This window comes from Labrus mixtus, chromosome 3, assembly GCF_963584025.1.
Source record: "Labrus mixtus chromosome 3, fLabMix1.1, whole genome shotgun sequence".
In the NCBI taxonomy this organism is placed as follows: Eukaryota; Metazoa; Chordata; class Actinopteri; order Labriformes; family Labridae; genus Labrus; species Labrus mixtus.
This window is the reverse complement of record NC_083614.1, coordinates 14584867-14604803: the sequence shown is the minus strand read 5'-3', so window position 1 is coordinate 14604803 and position 19937 is coordinate 14584867. Positions and strand designations below refer to the sequence as shown.

At 40.8% G+C, this 19937-nt stretch overlaps 1 protein-coding gene across 3 annotated transcripts in view; it reads right to left on the bottom strand.

Annotated features, from left to right (window-relative positions):
* The window catches only part of tle5 (TLE family member 5, transcriptional modulator), a 40233-nt gene that overhangs the window by 5210 nt on the left and 15086 nt on the right, over positions 1-19937 (bottom strand). For all 3 annotated transcript variants that reach the window (XM_061033147.1, XM_061033148.1, XM_061033146.1), the window contains exons 2-5: positions 17042-17130; positions 11704-11767; positions 8003-8047; positions 598-660 (exon numbers count right to left, since the gene is read on the bottom strand). In XM_061033147.1, coding sequence (XP_060889130.1) covers positions 598-660; positions 8003-8047; positions 11704-11767; positions 17042-17130 — 261 coding nt within the window. The remainder of the gene's footprint in view (positions 1-597; positions 661-8002; positions 8048-11703; positions 11768-17041; positions 17131-19937) is intronic.

The window sequence follows — 19937 nt, the reverse complement described above, 5'->3', positions numbered from 1 at the left end:
ACACACACCACACACACATTCAGAAAACCTTTGTGTGACACCGGTGAATGGATGGTTGGCTGGTGTGCTGTAATAGGTGGAGGTCGACATCCTGGTGGGCAGATAAGATCATGGCTTATCTGAATCACACAACCATTTATTACGCTGACACACACACACACACACACACACACACACACACGCACACAAACATGTACAAAGGAAGAGAGCAGAAGGATGGAGGAGGTTGAGGAGGGAGTGATAAAGGGAAGGAGGGGATTTGAGGAGGAGTTCAAAAGGGTCTGAAGGAGGGAAACCTGGAGGGACAGATTGAATGGGGGAGGAGAGTGAGGGGGAAGTACAGCGAAAGTGAGGTGGTAAGGAACACGGGAAGCGAGTGATGATGAACGTTGGGAGGACAGAGGTGGAGAAGGAGTGAAGTGGAGGAGGGATGCTGAGCGAGGGGTCATGGAGGTGGAAAGGTAATGAGCCGGGAATGGAAGGGTGATCTCATTCCAGGATGTAAGAAATAGGTCTGAGGGTCAAAGGGTTAGTGACGTCTGTGTGTGTGTGTGTGTGTGTGTGTGTGTGTGTGTGTGTGTCTTTGTGTGAGCTTACCTCCTGAGACAGGTAGGGGAGGACTTGTGCGCAGATCCCGTTCAGTCTCTTCACTATCTCAGCCTGTGGAAGGACAGCTTTAATTAATACATTTAAAGATTGAATACTGGTGTAAATATAAACTTCTGTTACAAATGCCTGGAAAGAGCAAATCCAATGTTAGTCAGTACGTTTACATCAACAGTTAAGTTGAGCTACGGTTATAGCTCCATTAGGCCGTTTAATTGGACTACTGTCCTTGTCCCAGTATACAAGCACCAGGGGATAATGGATTTATTGTGGTAGTATGTACGAATCCGCTACGTAAGGTGTTGATATGGCACCTTTAGGTAGTCACTATTGGACCTTCTTCCGGTTGACCTTGCTTACATGTTAGCAAGCGGCAAACTGGTTGAATGTCGAGCCGTGAAAACATTTTGCAGCACTGTACATTCTTTACATAGTCTACACTTTACTTTTGGTACACGCTATCCCTCTACCTTATGGTGATATCCTAAGGCAGACGACAACACAACTTCCGTTATGCTACATGTTCTTGCCGTTTAACTTCCAGGTAAACTGTGGAGCATGTGCAGAAAGCCTTGACCAGTTTAGATCTGATTGGGGTGTATGCAAGAGTAAAGGCTCAATTCTGCTCTGCATCCAACACTCATTGGTGGGACTATTGTCAGACGTGGATGAATTTACAATCTGGGTTCAAGTGACTATTTCAGCAGCAGGGCCTTTATTTGATAGGACAATGGATAGAGTAGGAAACAGTGGATAGAGTGGGGAATGACACGCAGGAAAGGAGCCACAGGCTGGACTTGAACCTGGGTCATCCGCTAGGAGATCTATAGCCTCTTAAATGGGGCGCCAGCTAACCGCTAGGCACTATTATTTTAGCAGTTATCACAAACTGTTGTGCCAGCATGGCGCTAACCTCATAACAGCAAGACAAATCAAGTTGCAAAATATGTTTATACCTCTGAACTGTCTATGATGCTAAATTTACACTAGGAGTCACAAAGAGATATTGATACACAACATGACTGACATTTGTGCTGTTTTGTGAGTCAAATGGAAATTGAGTTGGAACCACCCCATCTCATGCAGACTGTGTCAGTCAGGTTGAGAGCACAACATCACAGCTTTCTTACATAAAAATCTATATGTGGAAAAAATGTTGTTTTTTTTGCTGTTGGTCGAGAAATTGTTGACTGGGAGAAAATGTAGTATATCACAAGACATATTCCTATAATTCCTATAATGAAAGTGTAAATTCAAGAACACATTCATTTGTATGAGAAACATCTAATGTGTCCTTCATAAAGAGTCACACATAGACTTGTCTCAACCACTCACATGTCACACATATCAGACTCCCTTTTTATCCCTTATTTATCAAGTTGCTTCAACTTAGGGCGTCAAAACAGCTTGACACGCACAATGTACATATATATATATATACACAAGCAAACACATGGGCAACTATCACCTACACAAGCAAGAACACACTCACGGGCACCTTTTCCTCTTCCTCATCATGCACATTCCCTATCTTTCTCACATTCAGGTCTATTATCACATTTGGTTGGTAATCATCCAATCCGTCTGAGATATGCAAAGCAGCAGTAATTGTGTTAGAGCGTAATTCGTGGCACGTTGAGGAGCGAGGGGCCCTCTAACAGTCATTAGGCATGCAGAGCACAGCTCCCCATCAAGCGCTTCCCTCCTATCTGCTCATCATTACACACACACACACACACTCCCTGACATCTCTAAAATGTCTCTCTAAAATGTCCCCTGTGGGACTTGCTCCATGCTAACTACGGCTCTTCCTCTTTTCAGTGCCCTTTATGCTGTCTTCTTTTTCTAACCTAGCATCTGTCATCTGCTCTCCATTATCCTTCTCTATGTGTCTCCCTTTTTGTCCTGCCTTTACATTTTACTCTGTCTTTCTAGCTTCTCACGTGCTACTGGAAAAATGATTTAATAATAAAGAACACTAAGTGTGCAAATAAAACTTACATAATACAAAGTTTGCATCAGACTGGATGAATACATTAATGATCTGCAAAGGACTGAATTAGTTGCTGTTGGAGATGTCTTTGGCTTTTTGCCAAATTAAATAAGCTTGATCTAAATAATCAAACGGGGAAGCGAGCTCAGAGACAAATGTGTTCAAGTTGATTTAAAACTTGTTTGAAAGAAGCATGGAAGGCAGCCTTAACAAATGTAACATTTCACAGACTTCCTCAGAGTGTCCTGCTTTTGTCCCGTAGTAACAGTCTTATGTTACTGCTTCCTGTCAGACACACAACAGGACATGATACTTGTGCAGTGTTTTGTTATTTAAACTAAAGAAGGACTGAAAACAAAACATAATACCCTTCCCTAAACTTTCATATAAGGCTTTCACGCTTGCAGAAAACTCCTGAAAAACTTCTGATATTTACACGAGGAGTTGCATGTGTGAATGTAAATAGCCACATTTTTCACTTGGGACTTTACCCAGCGAGTTTCTCCTGCCAGCCCCCTAGTATTTTTCTGCATGAAGTAAGAGTGAGCTGATATGAGAATACAGCAGGAATATAATCCGGAGAATTAACCTCAAGTGAGTGGGAGAGGGTGGTGAGGTTTATATTCTGTGACCAGAGCACGGTGCATTGACTGTATGCACACGACACCCATGATCTCTGTGCATAATTTAACAGCATAATTATTTTTTCTGTTCTCCAGTTTGTTTTTCCTACGCTCTTTTGTTGATATTTTGATTCTGTTGAAGTACGCAGAGCATTGATATAAAGGCAGATATTCCAATTACAGCATCAAAAAGCCGACTCTGTTGCGCCAACTGTGAGGTGCAAATGTGAACAGCCAGGTCAGGGGAATTTAAGGAGCAGTCCTCCTGAAATGATCTAGATATTTTCAGGAGTGAATATGTGAAAATGGCTAAAGAAAGTGAATTTGAAACATGTCACAGTCGCTCTTTGTTACAATTCTTTTGTATCAAATAGTAAAAATTGTTTTCTCAGGTTCAAACACAACTGTCAATGAGTACTTAATAAATAATCAATGCTCAAAAAATAAATGTTATACTTGATTGTGTTTTATCTAGGTGTCATACACACAAAGGACCAAACCCTCATGGCTTAACTAGACACCAGAAATACAGTTACAGTGGTTCAAAAACTCATTTATGTGAAAACTGTCATGGAAACATGTGGGGGAAATGCAAATTGAGATTTAACATAAAAACATTTGATGAGCTTCACTTGGAGAGAAGTCTAAAAATCTGCTGCTTGGCTCTGGTTTGTTTTCTAACCCACAGATGACACTTTACTATCACATTAGACAAAGAAGAGCAGCAAACCCTCAACAGTTGCAGTTTAATAGGAGAAATGCATTATTGTATACTGGCTTTTACATTGATCGTGAATGATGAAAAATACTAGACAGGACAATGAAAACAATTCAGACACAAAAGAGGAGCTCCTACACTTAACAAGAGAAAAAGCCAGATACATAAAAGACTGTATACAGTCAGGCAGAACATTCATTCAACAGTAAATATAGACGAGACAATAGACAACAATAGAAAGAAAAGGAGGACCCAGCTATAATAAAGCTTCTTTCAACATATTCTCAGCATAACCCAGAGCTCAACCTTGCTTCTCCTCACAAAAAGACAAAACAGATAAAACACAGGAAGAAAGAGGAGAGACAAGCGATGGAACAGACAGAGAACAGAGACGCATTTGTGAATTGAGTAGAACAGAGTGATCAAGAGGGAGCAATTGAATGTGGGAGAGTGTGAGAAAGAGAAAGAGAGGGAGAGAGGGAAATAGAGACATAGGTGGAGAGGGAGGAAGAGGAAGAGGAGGAGGAGCGACTGGCGGTGCACAATGGGCCTAGACATGAATGCTCCTCGACACTGGTTTCCACACATCCCCTTCAATTTCAACTCTCTAATAGAACTAGCGACTCTCTGCACCCACTCTTGATGTGCACAAAGAGAGAGCGCACACACAGGACACACACAGATGCTTATGAACATGTGCTAAGACACACAAAAACACAAGCACACACACACCACCATATTTGCTGATACACGGCTACATTTACACACAAATGTTCAGGCAGGTAATCTAAATCCACATACATATAAAAACAGACAAATTGCAGACTGCCAGTAGAAAGTAAATGAGCATCTATAACACAAACACAGACAGACTTCTGGACACACAAAACACACACCCACTCAAGCACACGACTGCAATCGTGACTGTGAATTTCATCCCTGTCAGATAAAGGAAATGGGGGGGAGATGAGCAGCACACATACGGCTCAGCATCTGTGTGTGTCATTGCTTCCCTGGGACATTGTGTGTGTGTGTGTGTGTGTGTGTGTTTGTGTGTGTGTGTGTGTGTGTGTGTGTGTGTGTGTGTGTGTGTGTGTGTTTCTCTAACGTGCGTACTACCTCAGAGTTTGTGTGGGCGCATAAATGAGAAGGTCTTTAAATCATAGAAGCTGCTACATCTGTGTGTGTGTGTCTGTGTGTCCATTTGTCAAAGCATGCTCGCTTCTCCCAATATGACTGTCAGTGTGCGCCGTCAATCATAATGGTACACGTGTGTGTTGGTGTGTGCGTGGACTGGCTGTGCCAGACGAGGTCACAGATAAGGGCTGGTCCTTTCGAGACCCATCGCTCTCTCCCTCAAAAAGGCTGAGCATAAATTATCCCCCCAGCTTCAGCCACACAAACTGAGGTATGGGTATTGCTCTCCCCCCCCCTCCCTTCCTGAAAAATGGCTTCCTTTTCTTTTCTTTTTCAAAATGGCCTTCTGATTCTGACTGCACAGTCTGCACTGGTTTGAAATGTGGGATGTTGCAGGTATGATTTCCTGGCTTTTTGCAGAACTTTCAGAACAGGCGTTTGCATTTGCTGCCACATAAATGCTCTAAATCGCACTACTACGTAATATCTAAATATTGAAATACAAGAATATAGAGGAAGCTTCACAGGACAAATGCAGTCTGTTATTCTTGTACAGTTGTATAGTTTTCAATTGAACTTTAATCATTAAAGCTCTCCAGAAGTTTGTCCTCGTCTAACAAAAAACCCCTCTTTCTTTTAATTCACTTGTTTTAAATAACTTCCAGCAACAGGTGATAAATGAAAATTTAAAATAAAAACATGTTAATGAACTCTACATGAGGTATTAAGTGTTGCAGTTTTGTGATTTACCTGTGACTTTAAATGTCAAACTATCCTAATGCTTGTTTAAATGTTTGCTTGATCGACTTTAAAAACTCAAGAAAATGATAGATTTTTCTGTTTACCACGAATATGCCAAATATATATCTGCTTTGTACAAGTTGTATTTGTGTTGTATGGAACCAGCCCAAGACGTTTTAAAACATAAGCCCACCGCCTTGTTTTACCTGTCAAGTCACATTTCAAACTTCCTGAAGGTGTAGCTGCTAGAAGGATCCATTCCACCACATACAGTCTGCGTATGTACGCTCAGTTTGAAACCTTATAGATCCAAGGCATTTTTTGTCTAATAATTTATATATAACCTCAAGCCTTTCAAGCACAATCTTGCCATCTTTTTTAAGGCAATGATGTCAGATAAATGTATGAATAATTATATGACCATAAAGACAGAATAAAAAACAGAAACTGAATTACACAGTTTACTCACATCACACACAAATCAACAATAACCGTGCCTTTCCTCTTTTAATTATTTCAAATCTTCTCTATCAGAAGAAAAAAAAGGAAATACAACATGCAAACAAACTCCACATGCGCGCTAGGCCCCTGTCATGTTATGCTCTCTGCGTGTAAAGCTCTTGCTCATATGTAGTTGAAGGCTCTGTGTAACCGTTTGTCTTTATTTCAGCCGTGGCAATTACTTATTTCTTTTTGAGGCTGGCAGATAACTATCTTGTCTCTTGTTGTTGGCTGCTCCTCGGCAGCTGCTCACCCCCGAGAAACAAGAGAAGAAGAGAGCATCAGATTGGACTGACCGGAAGTTACCGTCATTTCCTCCTGAGAGTGTAAATTGAGGTACGCTAACAAAGATACGTTTTCATCATGAAAACAAGTAATCACATGATCACAGATTTATCATTGTGAATGTATTTTATAAAGGACCAGAATAAACCCTTGCACTTCAGGGCTGGATTAAAAACCTTCTGGAAGGGCTTTGATTACATGGAAACCCTCCTCAGAGCCGCAAAAAGGTAGCCTTCGATAGCAATTGTCCTGGCAAAAATCTGTTGTTTGGTTCCAGAGATATTCTGAGCAATGTAAGCAGTGTCAGCCCCTCTGATTAGGGAAAATACATGCACTAATATGAATCATGTAACTATATGACATCATCGAGGATCAAGGCTAGATGAAGTAGTAAAATAAAACCTGACAGTTAAATTGCCATACTTTGACGGTACATGCTTGGAAATGGGACTCTGTGTACAGTACACAGAAAGAGCTCAAACTGCAATTACAACAGCTGGAAAAAAAAAACCAAAGCTCTCTGGGTTTAAATAAACACAGCCTCAGGTCGCATCTTTCAAATGTCTCTCAACAGTCCCAAAGTGATTGGAGATTATCTCTGCAATTCACACCTGCCAATCAGTGAGCTGCAGGTGTACAGTGGTGGAATGGGCTTGGGCATGCACAGCTGTGTCTACATCTACAGAGTAAGAAAGCGTGAGGAGTGACTTTTACTGCTCAAGGTTCAGCAAGAAAGTCTATTCTTTGTGCATAGATGATTATAGTTGACTGACAGCTGGGGCACAAACAAAATCAAATGTGGTGAGTGATGAAATATATGTAGACTCTAAGCCTTCTTCCAACCATCAAAATACAACTGATTTCAGTTTTCTACTATTACTTGAATTTAACAAACTTTGTGTAGTGCTCTGGTGGTGATTGCAACATAATCTATTGGAAATAGCTGAAGCCCAAGTTCTTGAATCTTGCTGTTGTCTTTATTGGATGTCCAATAAAACCAACACCATAAGGTCAGGTTTGTGGGAGAATCAAGCAATGACGAAGCTTTGAGCAGAATTTCCAAACTATTTTGTGAAAAACTATTAATTATCTTTGGCCTCTCCCTACCAACAGCAAAATCTGTGCTGAATAATGAACATGCTTCATACAATAGACATGTAGACGTTAGTCTTGGGAATACTGTGAAAGAGAATTATACACTTTATAGTCTAAAACAACGATTACAAACCAACCATGTTAAACACAACGACAACAGGAGCCAGCAAAGGTCATTATTCTCACCAGCTGTGAGAACTGTTGTGAGGGTTGACTGAACAATACATATATCTATATTATTAATATATTATTGTTCTTTCGGATAACAAGACTCTTTTTGGTCTGAAATAAAGGTGGACTCACCTGTTTGTGCATTTCAATATTGAGCCCGTAGGACATCTCATAGTACTGAAAAGAAAGAGAAGAAAAACAGTCATCGGCTTTGTGCGTACACTTCATTTTACACCCCTGACTGAGTATGTGCTACACATTTGGATAAGTCAGATTTAATTATTGCTCAGTGCTGTTAATTAATACAATCAAATTGAGTGTATTCATCAGCCATTTTAATAAACATTATGAGATCTCAGATGAAAAAAAATTGTTCTCTCCACTGGATCTAAAGAAGTGATAAGTGCTTATGGCAGACTAGAAATACAACAATGTGAACGATTGAAGCTAACATTCTAGGTAATAAAAGGTTGAAAATGAAATACATTATCTTGCAACACCCAGACCTTCAACCCTGCATGACTCATTTTCAATATCATAGAGACTGCTGAGATTCCAGATTTTAATCTACCAATGAATGTAATCCCAGCACAAGACACACAGACAAACGTACCTGCATGCACACATACACAAAAAAGTAAAGGCAAACATTTACAAGGAGGAAAAGGAACTGAGAGAGAAAAGGAGAGATGGTAGAGAAAGAGTCTCTGTTTTGTGTGAGTGTGTGTGTGTTTGTGTGTTTGAGTGTGTGTTCAGTGTTAATGAGAGGGCCACCCTCCAGGCGTCAACCCTGTTAATCACCCACTCTGTCTGCAGGGGGACTGGCTCTGTCACTGGAAAACAAACAACACACAGATCCCTCACACAGAATTTTGCACACTCCTACACACAAACACACGCACACACTTCTGTCTCTTGCTTTGTTGCACTCACACACAAACATTGTTGTTTTCCGTTGATCACGTGCTAACACTGCCATGTTAGTGAATGCATGTGCACATGCAAACACACGCATGCCTCTTCTGTAGCTGTGCAAGCTCCCTAAAGTAATTACAGCGCTGGGGAAATGGAGGTGCTGCCGCTGGCCAGGGGAGTGGGGCAACCTGATATGCTATTAGAGGAGTGTGAGTTTGTGTGCGTTTGTGTGTATGGGTGGAGGGTTGTCGGTGGGGGTGGGGGTGTACAAGGCTGGGCCTGCCACTGATTGAGTGGAAGTGCGATTGAAAGCCTGTGTGCGTAGACGCTTGGTGTGCATTTGTATCTGGTTGTGTTTGTGTAAGAGTGAGCAAGTATAGAAGGAGCCATAAGCAATATTGCAATTATAGTTCAGTTTTATCTCAACATTCGCACTCAATTTGAAGGATTAAATTGTGAAAAATTCATTTCAAGTCCAGAGGAAAATATAGAGATTTGATGCTGTAAGAGGAGTCACAGTTTAATTAAAAATGAAGTAAATATACCCGGTTTGAAATCACATCTGCAATTAGAACAGAGACAATTAACTTTGAATAAAATCCTGAGTACATTGCATTATTATCAATTATGTTTCAGATTTATTCATGTGCCCTTCACTTGTGTTGCCTCCAATGCCTCAGTGATCTTCTCAACCTTACAGGTGACCACAGAGATGTTGAAATGGCAACCGTGCTGCAGGTAGTTGTTTCTTTAGAGAGCAAACAACATGCAACTTATCTTTCATTTCTTTAGGAATTTACTATCATTTCTTTTCTTTTTTTTTTTTTTTACTAAGCAGTGTTCTGGTGTATGTTTTGAAGTGTTGTCCAAATTTTGGATCTACTTTTTACAATTCAGTTCACAGCCAGCATGTTTTCAAACTGGCAAACGGGCATCAGGTTTGAATACCAGAGCAGCTGCCGTTATTTTGTCTTGATAACAAAGAGTAAACCTACATGGCATTAACAGAGAACAAAAAGTAGGCAGGGAAATTTACACTTATGACGTGCATCATGTACAAAATATCACCATAGTCTAAAAATGTTTCACCTGTTTTGTTCTATGGTGATCTTTTGTACATGCACACCTCTGCTCAGAGTCTCCATATGGTTGATACAGCCTACCATGCATCCTTAAGGTTCATAACAAAGCTCTGACTCACCATTGTGAGTTGCACTGAGTGGATGGCCTGTTCTGGTACACCTTTATATATAGGGCAATTCTTGCTCTGCTTCCACACTATTTGTTTTATTATGCAGAATAGTAACGGAAAAATAACTGCCGTCCAGGTTACTGTGTTGGAGAAGAAGAAACATGTCCTTTTTGGAGGGCAAACTAATTATGGTAACGGGGTTGGTGCAGACTGGTGTAGTGATATATATCATGTGGTATTATTACAAAATCAGCCGGTAAGCTCACACACACTTCCTTCCTGACGTTCAAAATCTCCTATAAACTTTAGTAACTGGGAAAGTTTGTAAATGCCTTATAAAACTTAATCTGGATATTTTGATGTAGATGTCACAGAAGTAAATACAATATACAAAAGCAATAAGTAAAACATTTCAGAAGCTAGATATTGTAAAAACACTGTAATAGGCCTTTCTACATTTTAAACATTTGGCTCTTTTTTTTTTCATAATACATTTGCAGGTTCTGCTTCTTTGTCAAAATGTGTGTTTATGTGTGTGTACACTACAGCTGCTTTCAGCCAATGTCTGAGTGATTGTGTGTGTGTATGTGTGTGTGTGTGTATAATTGTCAGCACTCTTGCTGTCCTGAAATAAATAGAGAGGAAGTGTGTGTGTGTGTGTGTGTGTGTGTGTGTGTGTGTGCCTGCTGACTGATGGTGGAAAGAGCAGTGCGGCGGCACAGATTAAATGAGATTAAAGCCAGTCAGAGGATCAATTAGAGGCAAAACATCAGACGGCTACACAGCCACGGCCAGCAACAATGAGATTAGCCCTGAGGTGGAGCAGAGAGCGGGCATGCACAAAGTGTGGGCAATGGGCATGCGCATGTGTGCGTATGAATGTGAACATGTAAGGAGGTAGAGGAAATAAAGGGTTTATGCAGAGAGGAGTGACATATATCACTCCTACAGAAACACAAAAGAAGTGAATAAACAAGGCCTATTTTCAATTATTTCATTTTGACGGTCTAGGTATAAGAGGGAGGGTATAGATGCATATTAAATTGGTTGAATTCTCACATTTTTAATATCCATTATTTCACATTTCTAATCATTTGTGACAGACAGACAGAGAAAGGGGGTCTTAATGTGTGACTATTCGTCCCTAAAATACTTCAGATGGAAATAAGGTTCATAATAATCTTGGACATATTTTTAGTTTTCTAAATCATCCAGACACTGACGAGGCGGGTTATTATTTGTGTTTGAATTTGCATCTAAAAACATGAATGAAAGGTTTGTTACAAAGCTGACTGACGCATAAGCCTAAAAACAATGCTTCATTCTCTATTGAGTCATCCATAGCCAGTTTTGATCCAGATTTTCAACCTAATTTTTTAAACCTTTGGTGTTGTTTTATAACAAGTATAACTACTGAACAGATAGAGGGTTCAGTGTTTTTTTCTTGTTGTGTAAAATGTTCGTATAACAAACAGATTTCAAACCTCTGAAAATAAGATAAACCAGAACAACATAATTAAGAGAACATTTTAAAATGAGTATGAGACTTTAGGGACTATCTGCACTTCAATGAGACGGGGGTGGTTGAGTGGGCACAGAGGGTAAAGAACAACAGCAGTTCATACTTTTCATGCATGATTTTGAACATTTGCATTCTTTCATTTCTCAAAAACAAAAAGATGATTTACAAAAAGAAACAAATATTACATCAGATAATTTCACTCACCATGATATAATGGCGCTGCATCTCCGACTTCTCACTGGCCAACTTGTCACACTCAAGCTTCAAACTGAGGAGAGAGAGAGAAAGAGAGCGAGAGAGAGAAAGAAGAGGAGCACTGAGTCAGACCTTGTTAGTCAGCTTGACAATCCTCCTTCTAAAGTGCTGACACCATGTGACTTCTACCCCCTTCATCATCATTACCTCCACTTTCACCAAAGGCACTGTCATCACTTTCACCCCCACTTCAGCCCTTACCACTGCCTCCACCTTCATCATCAACATCATCTCCATTGTCATCACTTCTGCTACCATTATCTTCTTTATCATCGTCATCACAACCTCCATCATCATCATCATCATCACTGCTGCTGCCATCAAGCTCACCTTTTATTAGTGGCAGTTTTTTGACGAGGTGTCAATTGACTGAAGGAGGTCAAAGTCATCCTAAACTCCAGATATGAGCCAAATTGTCTGCTTTCTAAATCAGAAGAGGCAGTGCAGAAAAAGTCTAAATATAGTGATGGAGCTTTTCTTTTGACCCAGTCCGTGCGACAGCTATTAGTTGCAATCATGTCAGTGTTGATGTCACGCGAGGCGACAGGACAAAGGAGGACATGTCAACCAGATCATCAAATGGAAAAGACAGTGGGTGGGTTGTGGGGTAAGAGATTCCCCTTCGGTGCGTTTGACTGAAGCAGTCAGTTACATCGTGTCGTCTCAGGAGGCATCATCCGATGCGAGGACTGGATAAGACTCAGATCAAATAAAGATATGCACAGGCACACTGTGGATAGTTTCAGATTAAGGATAAGTCTGAAACCTGTTTGATGGTGTGTGTATATTTATGCTGGGATGTTCTTTTCTGCTGTCTGCTAGAGTGACAGCTCGATTACAGCGTGTGCTGGCTGAATCTTCGTTGGTGTTAGTCTTAACTGGCAGACTGAACTCTGTGTAATACAGGGCCAATAATGTGAGCTTACTCATACACAGTATTGGGCTTCTTCTTTATTATTATCACAGCAGCAGTGTTAGACTGGGTTTCTGTACTGTTAGTTTGTTATTGATAGACATAACAAGAAACAAACATTTTTCATGTTATTTGATATTTGAGGGGTCTCAGCATCTTTTAAAGACAGGATGTGCCTGATTTTTGCAACGTTACCAAGATAAGAATAAGGTGTGTTTATATTTTTAAGGAATGGACAAATCCTGTTTAAAGAAAACTCCCATATCATGAGATAATCTTACTTGCAATACACGAACACAATGCCCAAGAGCACACGAGCGTAAGCTATCACGTAACAGTCAAAGCAAAACATTTCAATCATGGATGTGGATGTTATTAATGCATCACTATCTTCACTTTGTAAAACATACTAATAAGCTTTGTTGAGTGAAAAATGTGTTCCCGTTAGACACAGCCTGTGCCTTGTAGAGCCCCCTCCTTCCTCGCCCATGTCTACACAAGCGACAGGAATGAAAATAGAAACGGAGCGTCAGGGTAAAAACAATTCAAATAGGAAACAGTTGAATCAAGCTCATTTTGTCGCTGGTGAGCGCTTGCATTGCATGCTGTTAGGACACGGTACAAAGTAAAAATATGTAACAATCTCAAAGCATGCTATATCTAATCTGGAGCAGTTATAGATAAAATATGTTTTTAAAAGTGGTGACATCATTGTTTTTAATGTGTAATGCCTTTTCTGACTTGATTGCCAGACATGACTTGTCAATGGAGGAATGAATCAAGTGTTGTTAAACATACGGAATACTTAATCGTGGACTCTGAAGGCTATCCTTTACGATTATTCTGTTTATTTTTTGCAGCTGACAACAAGGAGATCACTTTGTAGTAATGTGCATGTTTTCTCCCAATGCTTCATCCCTATAGAATAATTTAAAAAAAGTAAACAAGCAGAGGGATTTTGAGCTTTACATGAGAACACTTGTGAGAAGAATACTTGTTTTGGAATATTTTGGCGTTGTGGCTAACTATTTTTTTAAATGACGACTACCAACATCCGTGTGTGTGTGTATATATATATATATATATACACATATACATATACAGTATATTTATCATCTTGCAATAATGCGGGGAAGAAATGGTGAACAGAAGTAGCCACTAGTTTTGATGAAAAAAGGCTGGCAAGAGGTGATTGGATGAGGCCCTAAGGTTAGAAAGAATGTGTAAAGGTAGATATGTGGTAAATGTCGAATCTGTAAAGACACAGACAGTCCAAGGTACAGAGTGATCACGGAAGCTTATGCCTTGGCATGCAACAGATATCAAACCTGCCCAGCAGTCACAGGGAATGGGGGATGCTTCTTTGTTGGGGTAATGTGATGTTTTATTCTGTCTCCAATCCTATTTGTGTATGAGCAGCCTCCACACAAAATGCTCCCCTTCCCTCCTACACAAAAACCCTTCCTACTATCCCCATGTACATGCGTAGGTAGTGTTGTGGGTTGTCATGACGACCGTCCTCCCTGCTGCCAGCCTACCTGGGATTGGCTTTGTGCCTCCTCTGATTGGTGCTCAGCAGCCCCTGGGCCTGCACTGCTGCTCTCAAACGACACTTTGATGGAGTTTTATTGCCGATTCTTCCGTCTCTAAATCGCTCCTGCTGTCATCTTTATTTTGATTTATGTATTCCTTGATCTATTTATGCATGTAAGCGAGGGGAGGGGAGAATAGCTTGGGAGAAGAGGAGGAGGAGGGCGGGAAGAGGAACACAGCAACAGCTACAATGCTTGATACTATACCCGGGGGAGCGCCTGCGGTACATTTGCCTTTTAAAGTCTTCAGCAACAGACAAGTAGAGCGCAGCAGCTGAGCTACAAAGCCTCGTCTGTGGCTCCCAATCCCACCTCCCCATTCCAGCCCCCCTCCTGAGTCAATAGACACTGTATGCATGTTCCATATGCTCAGACAAAAAGGTTTTCTTTCAACTGTGCCCTGGCTCTCTGATGAGGGTTAAACGTGGCTGCTTCCCATTGTGGGAATTACAAAAAACCAAAGGCAAGGAATAAGACGTGCAGTCTGCCTCAGATTCCCCCCTCAAACAAGAGCGATCAGACCAGAGCAGAGATTTTGCACACAATTTGCCAAGCTTTCATCTGCCTTTGCCTGTCTCTGTAACCAGCAGAGGCAAGCCTCTGGAAGGTTCTACGAGAACAGGTACTGAGGAACAAACCAACTTCCTCATGAAGGAGGGCAGGCTTCAAAGACTCCACTCTCTGAGATGCAGACCCTGTGGCGTCCCCTCTCTTTATAACTGCTATCAAACAGATCAGTGGAGGTCGAACCAGGAACTTTGGAAGTGCCTCCAGCACCGTTGCTGTTTGTAAGCAGTAAAGGGAGGAACAAGCCTGATTTTGGTATGAGTCAAGAATAAATGCTTCCTCCATGTGCATCGTTGTGATAGAGTTGAGGAACAAAGGAACAAATGTAGACATCTTTATTTTATCACAGCTGACCTTATCACACTTCAGGGTTTTTCCTGCATAGAGAATTCTTTGGCGCCCCCCAAAGAGGTTTTACCTAGCGCCAAAGGAAAATCACGAGCGTCAAAAGAAAAACAAAAACGATTCAAATTGCAAATCAAATCCTCTCTGAATGTATGTTAAATATCAATACATCAAATGACTGTTGAACAAGCAGAACATAAACTTAAATACGACGTCTCTGACTTATAGTAGTCACCTCCCCTCTCATACATTTACGCATGTGGCTCGTGCTGGATAGCCAGCTGATTGACTGTTCGTTTCTTTTGACTGGTTCCGGACACTCCGCTGACACCCACAAGCGCTAAATGCGGGTTGATTTTCCGTTTGGCGAGTTCATTTCAAAGAGTAATGCTCTTCATGGCGGTAAATATTTATCCCAACAGTCATGTTAAAACTATACTAAACCATGTATGATGTAGGCTAGCTGCGGCTACTTGTCCCTGCTCCTCTGATGTCTGCAGACGGGTCATCGCGGGGGCACGCCGAGACGAGACACACCAACATACATGGCTGCAAACGCGCACACACACCGGAACGCCGACCACCGCGCGCACCTGTTTACTTGTAGTGCAAATGTGCAACAGAACACGGTTGATCCGCTATCCGTATGGACCGAGTCGGGAACGCACGTTCAACTTTTCTTCGTTCACTTCCACCTTGTCTGCTTTTATCAACAATCAATAACTTAACGATCGTAACGTCAGCCAGCTGTAGTCTGTGAACTTCTCCACACAGACTGTCAAACAGCGCTGTGTTACAGCCAGCAAATATATTTTTATTATTTCCTAATTTCCTGATCTGATCTGGTGAGAAGGGGGAGTGGAAGAGTTTTTCGACTGCAAAAGGCAGCTAAGATTAAATGATAGCGACCTGATTTGTTTGTTTCATCTTGTCGAGTTTAATTTTTTATGAAAGTTTTTTGTTATAATAAATTCACAAGTTGACTTTGGATCTGCAGCTGCGTTTTGTTTTTTGATAGCGTGTGTTAAAGTCGCTCAGCACTGGCTTACCTGAAAGTTTTGTTGAAAGCAATAACAATTAACAAAATACTACCTTAAAATCCGGAATATAAGTCGCACCGGTATACAAGACTCACCCTGTTTTTAAGGTCTCGTTTAAAAAAGTTTAAACTGTCTTACTGCGTGACGATTTATATTGTGTTCAGCGATGTCTACAACGTGCAGTTTCTGTACAGCTGTGTCGTTCTTTTAATTCCGTTTGCTTTCACTTTGGGGAGTTTGCACTCCTACTAGCTACAGTACAGTAGTACAGACTCCTAGCTTGCGAGCTGCGCTGCCCGACTCCGCTGGTCACTCTTTAACTTTAATATAGGACTCTTTCAATCAAAAGAGCACTCCACAATGTTTATTTACGGAACAATATACCACTGTTTTCTGTAAATGCATGATTATGACCTCGTGAGGGAGAAAAGATGTGAAAAAAGTCGCGCAGCCAGACTGGTCTGAGTCGCCGTCTTTCCCAGCACAGCGTGCACTCAGCTTTCAATACACAATGAATGGGGGTGGCTTTTTAATCACGTCAGGTCGCAGTGATCGGGGCTGCTGCACCCGCTGTAATGAAGGCACATGTTTCAGTATTTCATACTGGTATATTGGTCGCACCGGTGTATAAGACGCAGCCAACTTTTAAGACGAAAAAATTGGTATTAAAAGTGCGTCTTATACACCGGATTTTACGGTAAGTGGTATATAAAATAGCCTCAAGATATACTCCCTGTTACAAAGACATACATTAATCCACCAGTGGATTTTAAATGCTTCTCTTTTGTATTTGTGTGTCTCTGAGTGTGTAATGTGTTTTAGTTTTGTACCTATGGTATTGTGCTTGGAGGAACTGGAATTCATCCTTGATCCTGTCGCAGGAGTCAGAGGTTGTGAATTTCAGCTGCTGCGATGAAGCCTGCAAAAGAATAACACACAAGAGGAAAAAAGTGAGAAATAAGTTAAACTCAGATAAAACATACTAACAGTGAACAACTAAGAAAGAGAGCAGATTGAGAGAAATAACAAAAAAGTTTCGAAACAATGCAGTCCAGCCGCTCAAAAGCAAAAAGAAATGGTGGAGGTTCCACACACTATGGGCAAGATTTGTCCTCTTATATGAACTCTATTATGAACAAAAGGGTATATTTTGAGCTATAACGGCACAATGAAAACTTAACTTTGACAAACAATTCATATTATGACCTGAAATTGTGTTACTCCAATAGTCAATTTAGTTGAGAATACATTGGCCTACTCATGCTAGAGTAAATCAAAGTATGGTGTAACAGATATTTTTTGGCAGACATCTTGGTTGTGTTGGTGTTCAATTCTTAGAGTTGTTAAAAAGCTTTAGCTTGGAGAAAGTTTCTAAAATCCCCTCTTTGATGAAATCTAAACTCGGCCAAATAGCAACATCACTAATGATGTTGACATTATTAATTGAGTAACATTTGTTTGAGTGACCAAGCTTTTTGGATTTGACTGACTGATTATATATAGTAAGAAAGTACTCAACTGTACACAGAGGTATAACTTCTCCAGCATTATTCAACATACACATAAGAGCACCGTGAGTCAGATTAAGGCAACAACAACTGCTTTATACAGCTACCCTCTAGGGACACATTACATGTCTCTGTGTCTCTCCTGGCCCGGCCCTGAGTCAAGTCAGGCTCGGGCAGAGAATCTAACCTCTAAACTATGAGTACTTTTTAACTAGAAAACGTAACAAGTTCTGCTTTTATTTGGTTTGCTCTCTGTTAGATCTGTGAATGTGTTCTTAGAACTAATTACATGAGGTTTTTAGGAATTTGCTGAAGTTACATCATCACTCTAGGCTGAATGCTGCTATTAGCTCTTATTGTAATTCTGCCCACACTACATTCCCCAGGCAGCGGTGGACAGCCTGGTTGTGTGTTAGAGCACAGCATGCATCAAACCCAAATAGGGACAAAATCTCATTATTTCTCAGCAGGCTGCATAATGGGTCAGGTGGGAAGAGGGATCGACATTTTCCAACTATGATTGAGCAGGCAAAGGAAACCATCAGAAATCAGATTGCAGCACTTATGGGAAGCTAGCCGGGTGCAGTTAGGAGTGACCTGTCGCTTTGTAGCCTGCTCCCCACAGTAAACCGCTCAGTTTTACTTTTAACTACAATGCTACACATTCACAGAACCTTGGCCAGAGAATAGCTAAAGAACAAGATTGCTTCAGTTTTTTGGGAACAGACCTGCATGCTTCAAAGTCTGAATTACTTTTTGTTGTGCAGCTCAGTAGGCACCGCTTGGCTGTAACACAATTTTGTGTTTGGGATGACTTCTTTTTAAAACCTCCCACGGTGAAAACATGATTACCCTAGGTGTCATCAGTTTGGATTAGATACATTTTACATTCTATGCATGCATTAAATAAGCGTTGATGAATTAATGAAGCATTGAGATTGAAAGAAAATGACAAAAAAGGACAGTGCTAAACAGGGATAGTGAGTGACCCACAGCCATTACCATTTCAAATGTCATGAGAAGTGATAAAAAATACACACAGAAAGCTGAATCCACACAAACCAAGCTGCTGCGAAGAGACAGAGGCTCCAACTGTAAAGCACAATAACCCTTTCCATTATCTCTCCAGCCAGTATGGCCTGGACCAAAGTCAGCAAACAACTGCTTGGCTATATGGGTCTGTGCCACACACGGTATGTGTCAACACAGCGCACTTAGCTACAGGCAACTATCACTGCCATAACCGTTCTGTGCACTGGCAATGTTTCTGAAAACTGTGTGTGTAAATGAAACACAGAATCAAATCAAGTCAAAACTAACTGCCTATTGAATAATATAGAACTTCTTACACCAACTGTAAAACATGATGATATTAAGAATATTAAGAGTGGCAGACACTCAGTGATCAATGATCTTGATGCCAGAACTGGTAGAGAACCAGACTTCCTTCCAGAAACAAACACATATTTGGACATTCCCCTTTATATCAAAACCACAGAAACGAACAAAGACACAGATATAATAATAGTGCAATAAAAAAGCTGGCAAGCAGATACTTTAGCTGTGTAAGGACTTGAATCTGGACATTGTTGACGGCAGAACCAGACAGACTTGCATACTGATCTGCCCATGGACTCCACCCCCCAGCCTAGAACAAAACCTTGGCGCCGGTCTGCCATTTTTATTCGTGTTACAGAGTAGTGATGTCTCCCAGGAAAACTCAGGGGGGCTCTTTGCATTTAAAGAGACACACACACCAAAACGGAGCGCTCTGAGAGAGCTGGTTTATACAGGGTCACAAACTTCCTCTGGTGATTGATTCATGTTATATTTTGACAAAAGCACAGCACATATTTTTAATTTAGACCACAGGGGACTGTTTGAAAAGGTAGAAAAGGTAGAAAAGGGGTAAAATATGTCCTCTTTAAGACTGGTAACCTTCTCGGGTCAAAACAAAAATAAACCATTCCTCACCAAATTAAAACTTAAAAGGAAATACTGGCTGCTGCATTGTTGAGAGAGAAGACAGACCTTCAACACAGCATGTTTCCTTAATGTTTGATGATATAATAAGGTAATTTTATGATTTAATGCAGTAGATATCTTACATATTGGTCTTTTAATCAAGGAGGGGGCGAACATCAGGGATGCAACTACAAGTCACTTAAAAGGTTTTATCCAAAGCAACGTACATCAGAGTAAGTACAACACAAGCAAG